Genomic DNA, 15,970 nt, shown 5'->3' on the forward strand with positions numbered 1-15,970 from the left:
ATGTCAAAAATGTTTGAGTACGACTTTGGTAAGCTGCACCGCTTGATAGATTGTCGGCGCATTACGGCTACCGAGGAGCTTCGCGGAGTGATACGTACTGTGCATCAACGTAATATTACCGTATTGTGTGTGTATAAGGACCATAAATGGCACCTGTAAGAGACGTGGTTATGAAGCGGATTTCAAACTCCAGGCTATCAGTCACACAGTAAAACTTAGGAACAGAGCAGCTGTGAAATCTGTCTGTCTTTGTTATTACGCTCAGCGTCTTTTAGTTTACATTTTGACTGCACAATTGTGAGCTCTTTGTTTAGCACAAAAACAACCTTGTTTTCTTTTATTTATGGAGCATTATTATTTAATGAATGCTCATAATTTAATTTTGAGTAATTTTTCATGTACATCTGTGCTGTATGTTAATAAAAGTGCCTGTGTGACATCTGGGAAACAGCTTTGACTAAGAACTCTCTTTTTGTTCTTACTTTATGGCTTAAAAAAAAAATATCGAGATATATATCTTATATCGCCATCCAGCTAAAATATATCGAGATATGAATTTTGGGTCATATCGCCCAGCCCTAAGTCATAACATTGTGGGCGGGGCTCAAATGAGACAATCTATGTGTGGAATATTGATGGAAAATAATCTAGCTTAATTTTTGAGCAATGGGAGGAAGTACTTTTACAGTTAGTTTAACCATGGCTTTTCCACATACCAAAGCCTTACTTTTACTTTAAAATGTGAAATACTGGCTAAAGGTTTTACTGTATGAATCTTAAATGTAAGTTAGAATTAAAATTGGTTCAGTCTTGAACAATATTTACACTCAAATTTGGAAATTAAATTACTTAAACCCAATTGTCTGAGTAACAAATAAAAGATTTGTTGCTTTTGCTCAAATGCACACTGAAACTTTTTTTTAGCCCATTTCCAGAATTAATCACTTGACCATCAAATGTGAACTAATGTGTTATATTAGTCTGTCACATTTTCTCTATTACCTGTTTGCATTTTTTTTCATCAAAACTGTCATCATCAGGAAACTGCCATCAGAAAAAAAAAAAGATCTTTCCCTGTTTTTGACCAAACGGGGAAGTCGTTAAGACTTTGGAGGGGCTGAAAATAATAAGTATAACAGTGGAACATTCTAATGAGCTATCCTCTCTGATGTGCCGCCACTTGGAACTTTCACAGTATTTCCTCAGAGAAGGAAAAAAAAAGAAAAATCCAACAGTTTCACAAAACTTTATATATTTTTAAAAATCACACAAAGATATATTAAGCATCAGCATAATAAATGGGTCTGTTTTTAGATTACGTGATTTAAGTCCCTTCAATGAAGAAATTCCACATCACAATGGTGATCTCAGAAAAAAACCCAAACTAAACAGATGTTGAATCCCAGTAATGTAAGAGAAAGATTTAAACAAAACAGCATCCCGTCCAGCACAATCCTATAGACAGACACGTGAAATATCACAAATCTACTCTTCACTCATTTTCCTTCAGTTTGTCTTCCTACATCAGCCATATTTACTGTCATCATCATTTACCAGTGGTTATATATATACATCCTTCTTGCAATTTAGTCAGAAGCCCTTAACAATTTGTAACAATGCAGAAAACTAATCCTCACCAATAAAACAGTTCATGTTGTTTTAACTATCACACTAGATGAAGATAGTTTATCATATCATCATTGTTTGGTGGAAACTATCATTCTCCAACATGCTCATACAGGAAAATATCTACTTTCATAGGTATCATTTTGTATTGTTGTATTATTGTAGGGTTTTTTTTACCTTACAATAGAAAGCACATTGAGGCAACTGTTGGTGTAACTGACTTTGCTGACGGAGGAGCTAATCTTTACCATTATGAATTAAGAGTGATGGAAAAGGGATTTGATTCTGGGATGCCCCCAGCCTGAGCAATATATGATTAAGATATTAAAAAGAAAAAAGTTTTGAGCCATGCTAGCAGCTCTCTCAGACTGCACTGAGGCACAACAGTGTTTACGCTTTGATAACATTGTGACAAAGCTAGCACAAGTTTACCAGGCATAACACTTAACAGCCATAATCATTTTAGTCTAGTGTGTTCGCATGCTAGCATGCTATTGTTAATTAATAAGCCATTATGTATGGTACTTTGGTATCTGAGAACTGGACAAACTAAAGTTTGGACCTAATGAAGTCCCAGACTTGACCATGACTATTTGTGGCAGATAAAAACAACGATAATTTGGTTGTGTTCTAACAGGGGCATTGATATCAGTACAAAATATATTGCTTCTTTACGTAGAAGGTGAAGATATTAGGTCAAGAACACCCAACAGACCACCGTACCATTGGAAGAATGGTCTATCCACGTCCTAAAGTTGCTAGCATGGCTAAAACCATAAACATTGCTCCTGTAGTTAACACAATATTTTTTCATTAATGCCCACCTCTGCAGTATGCCAACCTATACACTGATTGTTGTTTCCTGCCTTGCTTGAAAACCAACACTTTTTTCTCATCAATATCTGACTTACAGAAACCTACATTTATTCTGACCACACGTTGAATCTTCATTTGTCTCAGGAAGTGTGCCTTCTTTCAAAATCCATCTGCCCTGTTGTTGCAGGAATGTCAAAGCCCTTTTTATTACACAGATAAACTGCCTGCCAGCAATGAATACTAGAAGCTTTAAATTGTTTAGAAAAATAGAAAAAGGTCAAGCATTACAAATAAAACAAACAAATCTACAGTCTACAATAAAAGCATTTAAAACTCCCAACTAGCCCACGATCAAATGAAAAAAGAAAAATTTAAGCAAGTAGATTTAGACTTTATAATGTGTTTCTTTAATATTTTTCCTCCTTTTTGCGTTATGTTTTATTTTGTCAAGTTTACTTTTTTGGTCAAGTAAACCTGCACTTCTTCACCACTAAGAGTACTTGAAAACATCTATTGTGTAGCAGGGATTTCTTTTCTTTTTTTCTTTACTTTTTCATTACTTTCTTTACCTTTATACTTTAAACTACACCACGGCAATGACAAAGTTCCAGCCTTGGGTCAAACACTTGCAGCCTTCATCACCTTTCCAAGAATAGTCAGCCAATGTTTTGTTTTTGTTTGTTTTTTTCAAATCACTTTCAGTGTTCTGTCTATTGAGTTATGAATTAGCGATTTGATATATAATTTTCAAATCATTATCATTTCCATCATTACATATCTGCAGCTTTTGTTGAACCAAATCCTTTGGCTGTTCTGTTGAAGTCCTTCCGTTCTTCCTCCTGAGATTTCCGTTTTATCAGCCCCCTTTCAAACACTGCTGCTATTTTTGTGAGTGGCTTCTCCACTGCTTCTTTCAGCTTCCTGGCGTCAAATCGAGGGCTGTACAGTAAAATTGGGAGACGATTGACAAATGAAGGAACCTCTGCCTGATTATCTTTAGCAGACTTTTTCTTGTCTGAATCAGTCTTGTTGGCGTTGATCTGGTGCATAATTCGCTCTTTAGTGGAGAACATCTGAAAGAGGAGTGCATCCCACATCTTCAGTGCTTTAGGACCTTCTTTGTTCGTAGCTACCTCCTGATCATGTTGGTCTGCTGTCAACTTGTTATCAATTTGTTCTATTTTCTTATTGCTGCCACTGGAATTAACCTGAGGTTTAGCCTCTGGCTCTGGAAACTGGGGTTCCTCTGGCTCAACGACCATGTGCTTCTTCAGTCGTGTCCAACCACTAAGCTTACTCTTAAGGCCTTTTGGCTTCTGGGCTGCTTTCTGCTCACTGGATGAAGGAGATTTTTCTGCTGCAACAGGCTTCTTGTCAGCAATTGAAGATGCAGTTGATGTCACTGACTTCGTGGAGGCTTCGACTATCGGGGTTCCTGTTGGTGCAGCTGGTTTGGACTTGAGAACATCCTTGCCTTTGAGTCCAGTTTTTTGCTGAGATAGCGGTGACGTTCCTCTGTTTGGGGATGGAGCTTTTACTGAGATTGAGGCCTGAGGCAGAGAGGCAGGAGTGGCAGAATCAATCACATCGGCTTTAATCATGGGTGGTTTCATGACAGTATCTGTTGCTGGATTTGTGGGGGAAATGCTCTCTACAAGTTGCTCTGTCATAGAATGAACACTAATAGTTGGTGAGCTAACCTGAGCCACATACTGGGGACACTTTGAGGATTCTATTTGTACATCTGAGGACTGTCTTGGAGACCCAAGACCGACCTGCTTAATGGGAGGTTTTGCTTCTGCTCTAGGTCCACTAAGCAGCGAAGAATAGCTGTGATGGGTGAGAATACTAGCGTCAGTGCTTAGTTGGGGGAGTTTTACATCTTGAGCTGAAATTTTATTGTGTTGAATTGGGGAGTTTATTTTTACCTCAGTGGCTGAAGTATCATTAGTTCTAAGGGGTTTTATTTCTGTTTTTGAGGTATTCTCTAAGATAGCAAATGGCTCGGTGGTTCTAGTAGGTGTATTATTTTGAAAAGCTGTAATTGGAGGGTTTATCTGATCGTTCATTATGGTAGTAGAGGGGTTTATTTCTGTCACATGGTTTAACGTCACAGAGCTTTGAGGGGACAGGGGTATGGTAGGAGTACATGATTGTTTAGGTGTATTACACACTCTTCTCTCTGGTAGAGGGGAAGGTTTAGTTGCTGTATTGGGGCTATGCGGGACTTTTAAATTACTGGTGGCTTCATTGAACCATTGAAAATTTGTAGCAGGCTGTTTATTTGAAGCACCATAAGAGATTATAGGGGAATTTACAACACACATGTTAGTTTCTATTGATTTGTTTGTTTCAGTGGCAGAACTAAGTTGTTTCAGTAGAGTCTGAGAGCCCACTGAATTCACAGTCTGAGCATTATTTCCAATAATTTGACTAGATCTTGCCAGTTGTGTAGTTTGCTGCTCCATAGATGCGCAATATGGTGCAGTATGAACAGTACAAAGGGAAGTTGTTGTATCCATAGATATTTCAGAGTTTTTCAGTTTTCTAGGTGGAGTTGCTGAAGATTTATTGCTTATAACTGGCTCGCTGGAAGAGACTTGTTTATTCACATGGTTTCTAGTAGCAATTTGTTGTTCAGGTGTGTCAGATGATTTGCCAAACTGGTTACCATCAACAGAGCCACAAAGAGAAGTATTCATGACTGGCTTTATTGAAGATAGACTCTCAGATCTGTCATTTTTCATCTGAGGGCCTTTTGGTATCATATGCCTCATTGTAGGGCTAGGAGGCAATGTTTGCTTACCAACTTGTGAAGCATTAAATATTGGATTACCACTCACTGCTGCATCTGCCGTTATTGGCAGGGCAGTTTCCATGTTAAGCCTGTTGGGGACTTTGGTTTCAGCAGGAGGAATAAACTGAGTATTGCTGTTCTGGAAATTGTTTGACTGTGTCTTTTCCCGTTGAATTGCCTCCAGATTTCTTAATAATCTTGGTGGAACTGCATCTGTGAAAGAGTTTGCATTTGGTTTGCTGGCTAGTTTGTTTTCATTTAAGGGTATGCTAACCGCTGTGGTCCCTTTTGAAAGACTAGGAGCAGCTTGTTTTGTTTCAAACTCACAATTTTCTTGCATGTTTTCTGTTTTGGAAATTGTAGTGGAAAGACATTCTATTGCCATATTATCAGTTAATAAACCTTCTCTCTCAGTGATGGCCTGTGGATGTACTTTGTCAACTGCTGAGTTTTTGTCTCTGTTAGCATCAGTATTAATATAATTTGTCAGTTTGGGTTCTGTATTTGCTTGGCTTGATATTACTCCATCTTTAGTATTAAGAACGATTTCAGTTGCTTGTTGAGCAATTACTCTGCTAGAGTTTGTGTAAAAACGTATCCCTTGAACAACATTACTTTGATTACTGGATTCTATAGTCTGTGTGTTTATATTTTTGCTAATATTTGTTAGCTTTTGAGGCTCTTTTGCTGGCACATTGAATGAGTCTGATTTTAAAGGGTTTTTGTTTGAAATCTTGGGTGACTGAATTATGGCGGTATGTAGGGCAGGAGGGTTTGGTTCTGTATTTACAGACATATTTGATAACATGGGCAGACAGCTCTTATTTTCAACTGGTTGATTATGTGTATAAACCTGCATTTCTGCTTTGGGTGGTTGTATAAATTTGGGTCTTTGGTCAGCTACAGGTTGTGTGTAGATACTATACTCGGCAGAACATACAGATGCTGTGACAGGCCCATAGGATACCACAGATCTTGGGGCTGTGATAACTGTCTTCTTAGGGTGCATATTTAAAAAAGTGGGCTCACTGATTGATATATCAGGGATGCATTCGGCCATTAAAGGCATAATGTTCCCAATGTTTGTCTTAGTGGACACTTTAGTTTGCTTTTTGACATCTTCCCTTTGTTTGTGTAGTGTGGCTTCGGCAGGTATTTTAATCAACATTTTGTTGGACTGCTGCATTCCTGAGTTGAACTCATCATTAATTATGTCGCTTTCTGAGAATTTGGACTCTGTCTGTGTGGGAGGAGATTGAACTAATGGGTTTTCACAGTCGGACAGGTTTTTCTCGGGCTTGGCATTGATTTGGACATTTGGCAAACTGACTCCACCAGCAGTTTCGTAAGTTTGGACTGGACCTAGCTCTGTTTTTCCTGACTGGTCTCTTTTATTAGTCTGTGAAACTGGAGGTGTTTTATTGGGCTTGTAACCATTTTCTATAAAATGTACCAGTTTTGCTTCAGGGTGTGTTTCTGCATTTAGATGTATTTTAGTTAAGGCTGAGGAAGAACTTGACAAACCATTGTTATCAGTGAGGCATTTTAGTGCTGCCTCTACAGAAAACTGTGCCACACTTTGTGTGAGTACCTCACCTGCTTTAGGTATTGGTATTGGAGCCTCAGAGTATGAGGCTTTTGGTGTGGATACATCACTTGGGGATTGTTGTATTGTTTTCTGTGCCAAGCCAAGGGGAATCTCAGGTTTTACTGTGTCCACGTTAGATGTTTTAAGTGATTGCATTCCATTACTGTGAGCTTCAGACCAATTTTCCTCAAAGACATCTTTCCTACAAGATATAACCTGTTCAGCTGCATGTTCAGAATTGTTTGATGATGACACAGGTTGTAAACTGTGAACTGAAGAGGGCAGAACCTCATGTCCATTGAGCTGTTTTTCTGGCTTTGAGATATCTGAGCCATCTATGCATACATCTGAGTGTAGTTTATCGGCAAAGCTTTCATTATTCCTCGGGGATACATGGCTGTGATGTGATGTGATAGTCCTAATTCCACCATAGGCAGCATATTCAGCTGGAGTCAGCCCATAATATGTAGATCGTGATTTGGGCTTTGAATTTGCTAATGACATTTGACTCTCCAGCAGTGATGTCAAAGACTTGCGTGCCTCGATGACAGGAGGGCGATAGGTGGTGGACACTGGGCTGGAACACGGTGGTATTTGGACTGATGTCACTGGTGTAGGGTTAGGAGTCTTTGGCACGTAAAGAAATGATGGAATCTTTGGCAAAGACAAAGCTTCATTTCCAGAAAAGTGTCCTGCATTTTGTTTTGGAGTGACAAGTCCTGTTGGTGTTGGTTTGACCATGGGGATGTTAGGTACAGTCATTTTCTCTCTATGGCACAGCTCTGAACTGCCAACACTTAAATTTATAGAACTCCTCTGGGTATGAATGTCTACCTCTTTGTAATTGCTGGCTTGCTTGAAAGCAGACATGTTATTATTATGAGTCTGCCTTTGTTCTTCTGTGGCAGCTGGGGGTTTACTTATAGCACTAGTGTGAATCACTGAATTGTGTCTTGGAGCCTCCTTGGGGAGAGCAGGTACTTGCATATCTTCAGAAGAGCTGAATGCAGGACTTGCGGCAAATAAAAGCGGGTTAGGTTTTGATATTTCAAAAATGGGTGTGGATACTCGATTTGGCATGCAAGAGGGAGTCTTGGGTCTTCCATGCTGTGTCCTAGAAAATGATGTGTTCTCCTCTGTTTTCACCACTGACACAGCTGTTTTCTCCTTGAATGTGGCAGATAATTGTGCACCATGGTAAGCTGAATGTATTGCTGTGAGGTCTTGGATGGAGGAAGGTTTAGAAATTTCATAAAATGTTGCCTTTGATGTATAAATCCTAGTTTGTGTGACTTCAGGCTTTGGCTCTTTCACTGCTTCAACAAGTGATATTTTTGAGGCGGTTACTTCAGGAGACATGTGGCTTGGAACAAAGTGGCTATTACTGGTAGGTCTGGCGGTCCAAGACGATATCTGGCTCTGAGGGTTGTCCTTTGAACCAGTATCGTTCTCCCTCTGGCTCGAAATAAAAGGTTGTGTGTGACTGTTGTAAATTGATCTCAGCACTGGAACAGAAGGTTGTTCTGCAGCTTGAGGAGGTGCCAGGTCTGGGCCATAGTGGGTGGCAGCTGGGGAGAGGGTCAAGCCATGAGTTGATATTTTAGGGCTGGACTGCAACATAGTGACTGGAGGGACTGTTGTGGCTGACCCATGGGAATTTTGTGTCATGTTTACATTGACAGTAGAAGAAAGAAGTGACGTTTTAGGCTTATCGGGTGGCAAGAGGGCTGGTGGACTCAAAGGTGGCATTGTAAAAGGAGTAGCATCGTCAAATAAGAAAGAGGAGCACTCATACAGCGGAGCTACCTGCTCGTCTACTGTCCTGATCTGAGCTGCAAGGGGCTGAGGAGGGAAGCCACCAGTTTGGCCATACGAGATACTCTGAGAATGAGGGAATGCAGATGGAGAGTAACTATAAAGGGAACCAAAGGGAAAACCAAAAACAGATGAATCAGCAATGTAGACTGAATCTGGTGTCTTTGGTGGGCTAGACTGGTCGCTGTGTTCGAGGTCTGTGCTTGCTTCGTTGACAGGCGACAAACAGGAGCGAAAGGGGATTGGCGTCTGTGTGAGGCTGCCTTTTTTCTTGGCTCTCTTCTTCTTGAGTTTCTGAAGTCTTGCGTTGTCTTTTCCCGGCTTTGGCAATAAGGGCGGAGGATATGGCTGGGAAAGGTCAGACTCCAGCCCGTTGCTGTAGTTGATTTCCATCAGCATTTCACACTACAAAACAGGTGACATACGTCAGTGAGAGATGATGGATTAGTCTAAATAATGCAAAAGAAGAGTTCTGACTAAGACTAGTTTGCTTAGTCAATATTTGTAATTAGACAAAGACAACATTTCCTCAAAAAAGAAATTAACTCTATAAAAACATCAAACAAATACTTTTGTGATGATGTTAGACATCACCATTGCTAAACACACTGATGATGAAAAAGGTTTTGGAATTCCCTTTTAAGGCTTAAGAAATAGACTATTAAGTCTTCAGAGCAGCTTTTTTTGTTTTTTTTTATGAGATGTTGCAATGCATGATAATCTCAGTCGCTGCACAGCTGCAAATGTTGTTTTTGTTCCACAACAAAGTTGACACAAAATGTACACATGAAGTGCCAGAAATATTATGAGCAACCTATCTTCATTAATTAGAGATAATAGGTGTTTGATAAAGGTAATTCATTCTACAAGTGTAAATGCTAATAATATGTTTGTTTGTTTTTTCCTTCACAGTTGGCCACTTCTATGAAGATTTGTAAAACGCATGTTGGATTTTGAAAGTACAATGCCACTATCACTTGACAATTCTCTGTATTTCTGCCTTTAGGTTGGGGAAAGTACTTAAATTTTCTGTTTCTTGTGGCACTTTGTTGTAATATTGCAAAATGTAGTGAAGCAAAAAGTAGGTCCTATCTCTGTTTATACTATATTTTTCTGTGAATGATATCTGATGGAACTTAATACATCTTTGACTACAGATAAATAAATTCAGTTACACTGAGTGCTGATGATTGATTATGGTATTTTATCTGTTTATAATTTTCTTCTTTTGCATTCATTGATTTGCTGCTTAGGTGCACTTAAAATCTTTTGCTGTGTGCCCAGAATTCATCTGCATGCTAGATTTACTGATTTAACCTCTGCGGATGGGCTCCAGGCCAAGTTTTCAGCTAGGTTTGGGAAACTATGAGCTCATATGACAGCAGGCTCATTAGCAGGTTTCATAACTTTTAATTGGGTCCTGAAGATGCTGCACAGTTACAAGAAGTGTCACTATTTGAAATAGAAAGGCATGTAAAGTCCTTCCTTAAGGCAAGACTGCTTTGAAAGGATGACAAACTGCTACTAAAAATAGTGTCTCAAGAAGACTGCAGGATTTAAAAATGGCCTCTGTACCAAATAAAAGTAAACCCAAGGAAGCTCACTGACACATACAGGAGGGTGACCAGATTCATGTTGAGGAGAGGGGTGGTAGCTTTGAGTCCATGACCAAAGTTTTAAAAAGTGAGAGGGAGTAAACTCGGCTGAAAATGATCAACCACTGATGGCACAAATGGTAAAGTGTCCTCACCTACATAACAACTTTTTAGCATTTGTGCTTGTATAGAGTGTTTTACAATGTGTTTGTTCATACAGTCATTCACACAACAATGGCAACAGGAGCCATCAGGGGCAACTTTAGGTTCAGCATAGGAAACTTTGGCACAAAGAGAACAACTGAGGATAGATCTACAAATACAGCATTTCACGGATTATCTACTATACTGTCTAAGCCACACCTTACCAAACAGAATTAGAGGTCAAAGCCTAAACCCATGATTATCAGACATACCTATAAAAGAAGCAAATTTAAGACGCAAATGAAAGAGAATTACTCTACAAAGTTGAACTCCGGCTTGAAACCGGCTTAGTTTCAGTTGGATATAATGTTGTTTTGTTGTGGACTCAAGCAGTCTGTGCTGCTGAGTATGAGCTGAATCGTTCCCTTTCCTCCTGAACTCTGGAGTATCTTTGGGTGGCTGCAGAAAATGTCTGCACTCTAATTTTAGTCTTAGGGAAATAAGAGCAAACATCCTGACACCGAGCACCTGCTGCCTGCTGTCCTGCACTCACTGAAACAGCCTCAGTCTGCTGGAAATTAATCCCAGGGCCAAATCCTCTGAGTTGCTCCCAGTGTGAGCTTAGCCTCATGTTTCGAAGTGATGATTTTTCTTAAATTTTTATTGTCCTGCTTGCACCAGTTTGGTCCGAAGAAAGCATCAGACGTTTAGCCCTTACATGAGCTTGATTTCCTTTAAATACATTAATTGTAGCAAATCTTCTGTGAAATCTTCTGCCCCACCTTCAAATTTTAACACCCTTGGATATTTGGAAGGTCTTCTGCAAATGTTTATCATGAACCCCTGTTGTCAAAGTGACTCCTGCTGTCACAGTGACAAGAAGGCCAGCTGACACTCAAGAAGACCCCCTTTTAAGGCTCTGGGGTTGGACGTGGGAGGTCTCCAGAGCAGCAACTCAAAAGAGGAAAGTATAAGATTAGCTGCTTGCATTCAAACTGTGTCATGACCTCAATCTTTAAAGAGCTCAATTAGGCAAAATGGAGGCCGAGCATGACAATTGTTATCAGAGTGCTGCACATATTCGAAACACTTACCTGAAGTGTTAAGTGTTAGGTAGATGTTGTTTGTGTTTTATTGGTCAAACTGCAAAGCAAACAACATTTTTGTGTAAGAAAATAATTGAAGAATTAATTTAGACAAGAATAAATCTGTTGTTGCACAGTTTTGATTGAAAACTGGTTCGTGCTTTGATTTTTGCTGTCATAGCACAAAACTGCTGAAAAGTTCATTTTAAACTTTGCATTGCAAGCTTTCCTTCTCACGGATATTATGTCTGATATGCATCATGCGTTTAAGATTTCACATCGTGCACTTGTTGCTATCAAATCCCAGGAATATGTTAAAGAACCACCAGCTTGTCAATCAAACAGACACTGAGTTTGACTGGTTTACCTTCAGTGAGTGGCTGTCAGGACCAACTGCTCTCTGCTTGTTAATCCCAGCTCAGGGTGCCACAGGGCCGTCCCGTCCTGAAGTGAATTTGAGCCTTGGGGAGCAAGCTACAGTGGCCGTGGCTACTCCAAAAATAAAAATGTTTCCTGCAGTGTGTGTTGCAATGGCAGATGGGGGGGTTTCCATGCCACCTGAGATGGCGGAGGTGCCGCCCCTACAGGCAGCTGAAGGCCACCTCTACCTGAAGAAAGGTGGTAACTTTTATTTACAGCAACTTAGTCATCCGGGTGGACATCAGCTGGACTGGGGTCACTGGTTTGTAACCCACATTTAATTGTTGTTTACATCACAGCCATGCAATACAGAAAAAACATGCATGGTTACCTGGCTAATTAGTTGTCCACTATAATGATATGGTTAGCGACTCAATCATAAAGTTGTGATTAATAAATTAGTATGACAATCTTTTTTGCCTCTGAAAGTATAGATATAGAATTTACCACCAGAGGCAGTATTGTGCCGCACAGTGTAGCAACTATGAGATAGTGTTGTCAATATACTTATTTATGTGAAACTGTGCTGGGATGCTGGTTGTTGAATACTGAGCTCTGATACCTGAAATTAATAACTAACTATCACTCAGTTTTAAAAGATGGGGTGGGGATATTCGGCAATTCACTGCATTGCAAATATTACAAGACCCAAGCAGCCACAGGAAACAAATCCGTTCTTTATAATGTGATTTATTTACAAAGTGAAAAAAAAAGAGGAACAACAAAACGGGAGTGTCAACACTTCAGGGTGAGCCAAGGCCAAAATAATAAACAAAAACAAATCTACACAAATCTTGCACCCCTGACCTTACCAAAACAAAGTCAAAAATAAAGACAGAGTCTAACCTCCTTAACTAATTCAAAACAGGAGAAAATGGGTGATCAAAAGAAACGGCAGCTCACCCCTACCCACTCCACTTCCACGCTATTGTAATAACATGGTTCTGATCACTCCAGTCTAATTTCAGTTGTTGGGCGAAATTTTATTTGTGGTTTTTCTAAATTTAATCTTGAACGCATTTTTGCAGTTTTGTCTTTCTAGTCTGACCTAACTGACTCTTTTACTGCTACATCAATAACTGCGCTGTGCCCTGGAGCGGCTTAATTTTTTTTTGAAATCGCAATGGCACACTACCCAGACGACTCTGACTCAGACATGGAACTTACCTCGTTACCTATGTGCCAGATAGTTGAAAATGTGACTCCTAGCCTTAGCCAACAAGTGGTGGAGTTAAGAACTGAGGTGAATAAGCTTAGTGATTGTTCACGTGACTCACTGAACATACAGCAGAGTTTACTAAAGCAGTGGGACCAACTCACAACGGGGAATTCTCCCCCTCCTGCTGTCCCACAGTCTCCTGTTTTCCCAATGGCCACATCGATACCTCATGTTCCTGCGAGGGACAAAACTGAACCCACCAACAGTACCAATCCGTTCCTGGCCAGCAACCCATTTCAACCTACAAATCCTTTCCTCCCATCTCACTCACTTGAGCTCAGCAGCACTTCCAGAGTAATTGCGGCAGCTTTACATCACGTCAAACTGGAGCCTCCTGTGTATGCTGGGGACGGCAAAGTGCAACCTGAGGACTGGTTAAATGCAGTTGGCACATACAAAGCCTAACCGATGGGCAATTGCTAAACGAACTGCCACACTTTCTTGCAAAAGAGCCCGGGAAATGGTTCAAGGCATTGAGCTCCCACATCACATCATGGGCTCAATTCTGTCAACTGTTTAAGACAGTTTTTCTGCCCTCCGACAACCAAGAACGCATCCTGAGAGGAATTTTAGATCGTGTTCAGGCTCAGGACGAACCGCTCCCAACCTTTGTTGCCCACATGTTGAGTGAGTTTGACAAACTGAAGAGTCCTCCACCTGAAAAAGACAGAATCGACCTAATTAGTAAACATGCTCTTGAAAAATACAGAGTTGCCCTGTATGGTGCTAATGTCACTTCTGTAATGGACCTGCTGCTACGTGTTCATGAGCTTCACTCAGTGACCACAAAGACCACAGCCTGCTTTATGTGGCAAAGACAACTATAAGCCTGAACCTTACTGCTTCAAATGCTCTCAGCCAGGGTTCACTACACGCACCTGCCCAAACTGTAACACCCAACCTCATTTGCCACAACGAGCCTCAAACACCGCTAGGCATGGCCCAGTCCAGCCATTGCTGGTACCTGGCCCATCTGACCCTGGCCATGAAAAGGTGGAATTAAGCAGCACCACATTCCAGCCACAATACAGGCAGTCAGGAAACTACAGGAGGGGAGGACATTTCACAGAGGCCAACCTTCCCCCAGTTACTAACGGAGCCTCACACGCCCGATTCACTACAGGGTGGACACAGTCTTGGATACTTGGAAGACAATTTTTCACAAGTCCACTGGAATACCCCACTAAGAACGAAAGTGAACTTCAATGCTTCATCTGTGGATGCTACCCTCGACACGGGTGCTTCCCTCTCGGCTGTACGAACAGATCTCATTCAAGTAAATGACTCTTACCCTAGAAAAACAAGTGAGTGGAATTGTCCTGCAGTTAACCTCGCCAATAATGCGCCCTGTATCCCTGACGGTGCTATTTGGCTCAATATTGGATTCATGAACAAAAACCTTTACCAGCGTTTTGCAATAATACCAGATTTGTCCTCTCCTTTCATTCTGGGAATGGATTTTATGGCAAGAGCTTCTGTTTCTATTCACATTCCCACTAGAACAGTCTACATTGAGGACATCCCCTGCCCACTCGCAGACAATGAAGAGGACCTTCAAAATGATTACTCACATTCACCTGGAACACTGATGTCTTTGGACTTGATTCGCTCAGACTTAACAGCCAAACTGTCTGAAGCAAGTCTCTCAGAGAACAACAAGGATGCTTTACTCAATCTGCTCAGCAAGTTTAGCTCCTTGTTTGATGGTCAACTTGGTCGAACGGCTCTCACTGAGCACGCCATAGAGACTGGCAATGCAACACCTGTCAATCTCCCACCCTACCGCACATCACCTGCTAAGAAACGTGTGATTGACAAACAAGTGCAACAAATGTTGAAGGACAACATCATTGAACCTTCCACATGCCCTTGGGCAGCTCCTGTAGTCATTGTAAATAGAGCTGCCGCGGAACCAAGGTTTTGTGTGGACTTTCGAGGGCTCAACCAAGTTACCTGAAAAGACTCTTATCCCCTGCCTCGTGTAGATGAGTCTTTGGACTTTCTGGCACGGGGAAAGTTTGTCTCGACATTGGACTTAGCGCAAGGCTATTGGCAGGTTGCGGTAGCAGAGGACTCGAAGCCTAAAACTGCCTTCATCTCTCACTGGGGTCTCTTTCAGTTTCGGGTGCTGCCTTTTGTGCTCTGCAACGCACCTGCAACTTTTCAGAGACTCATGAACTCTGTGCTTGCTGGCCTCATTTACAAAACATGCGCAGTCTACCTGGATGACATTGTTATCGCCTCACCTACCTTTGAACAGCACTTGGTGGATCTTGAGGAGGTGCTGGGCAGACTCTAGGCTGCTGGCTTGTCATTAAAGCTCAAAAAGTGCCAATTCTGCCTCGATGAATTCACCTTTCTCAGGTACCGCATCACATCATCAGGTGTTAAGCTCGATCCAGACAAAGTAAAGGCGGTTAAGGAGTTTGATACCCCAACCTCGGTGAAACACGTCGGTCAGTTCCTTGGCTTGACTGGCTATTATCGGCGCTTCATTCAGAATTATGCCTGCCATGCTGAACCTCTTCACGCCATCACCAGAAAGGACAATGCTTTCCACTGGGATGACAGCTGTCGAAGGGCCATGGACACTTTGAAGGACCATGTCACATCAGCCCCGATCCTGTCATTTCCAGACTTCAACCCCCCCCTTTTCCATTCACGCTGATGCATGTGACATGGGTCTTGGGGCAGTGTTGATGCAAAAGAATGACAAGGGTCGTGAGTATGTTGTGGCTTTTGCTAGTCGCTCCCTTCACAAAGCTGAACTACCCTACTGCACTTCAGAGAAGGAGTGCCTTGCTGTGATATGGGCCCTGGAACACTTCCGCCCATATGTTGAAGGTGTTCATGTTACTATCTTCA

At 41.2% G+C, this 15,970-nt stretch overlaps 2 protein-coding genes across 5 annotated transcripts in view; one reads left to right on the forward strand and one right to left on the reverse strand.

The window, feature by feature from the left end:
- Nucleotides 1–9,822, forward strand: part of lsp1b (lymphocyte specific protein 1 b) — a 72,967-nt gene extending 63,145 nt beyond the window's left edge. For all 3 annotated transcript variants that reach the window (XM_012925325.4, XM_004573307.6, XM_076885473.1), the window contains one exon: nucleotides 9,555–9,822. In XM_012925325.4, coding sequence (XP_012780779.2) covers nucleotides 9,555–9,580 — 26 coding nt within the window. In that variant the 3' untranslated portion in view covers nucleotides 9,581–9,822. The remainder of the gene's footprint in view (nucleotides 1–9,554) is intronic.
- On the reverse strand, nucleotides 1,231–11,961 carry LOC101474107 (uncharacterized). 2 transcript variants are annotated; one of them, XM_004573308.4, is made up of 3 exons: nucleotides 11,834–11,961; nucleotides 11,476–11,524; nucleotides 1,231–9,047 (listed from the first exon to the last, which is right to left on the reverse strand). In XM_004573308.4, the coding sequence occupies exon 3, from the start codon at nucleotides 9,039–9,041 to the stop codon at nucleotides 3,213–3,215; it is 5,829 nt and encodes a 1,942-aa protein (XP_004573365.3). In that variant the 5' UTR covers nucleotides 9,042–9,047; nucleotides 11,476–11,524; nucleotides 11,834–11,961; the 3' UTR covers nucleotides 1,231–3,212. The 2 variants fall into 2 exon arrangements, with proteins under 2 accessions (XP_004573365.3, XP_004573366.3); XM_004573309.4 differs by lacking the exon at nucleotides 11,476–11,524.
- Between the last annotated feature and the right edge of the window lie 4,009 nt (nucleotides 11,962–15,970).

This window comes from Maylandia zebra, linkage group LG1 (genome assembly GCF_041146795.1).
Source record: "Maylandia zebra isolate NMK-2024a linkage group LG1, Mzebra_GT3a, whole genome shotgun sequence".
Classification (NCBI taxonomy): domain Eukaryota; kingdom Metazoa; phylum Chordata; class Actinopteri; order Cichliformes; family Cichlidae; genus Maylandia; species Maylandia zebra.

Bases quoted from the DNA above. Each gene is read 5' to 3' on its own strand.
- LOC101474107 (XM_004573309.4), bottom strand. From the start codon at position 9,041: ATGCTGATGGAAATCAACTACAGCAACGGGCTGGAGTCTGACCTTTCC.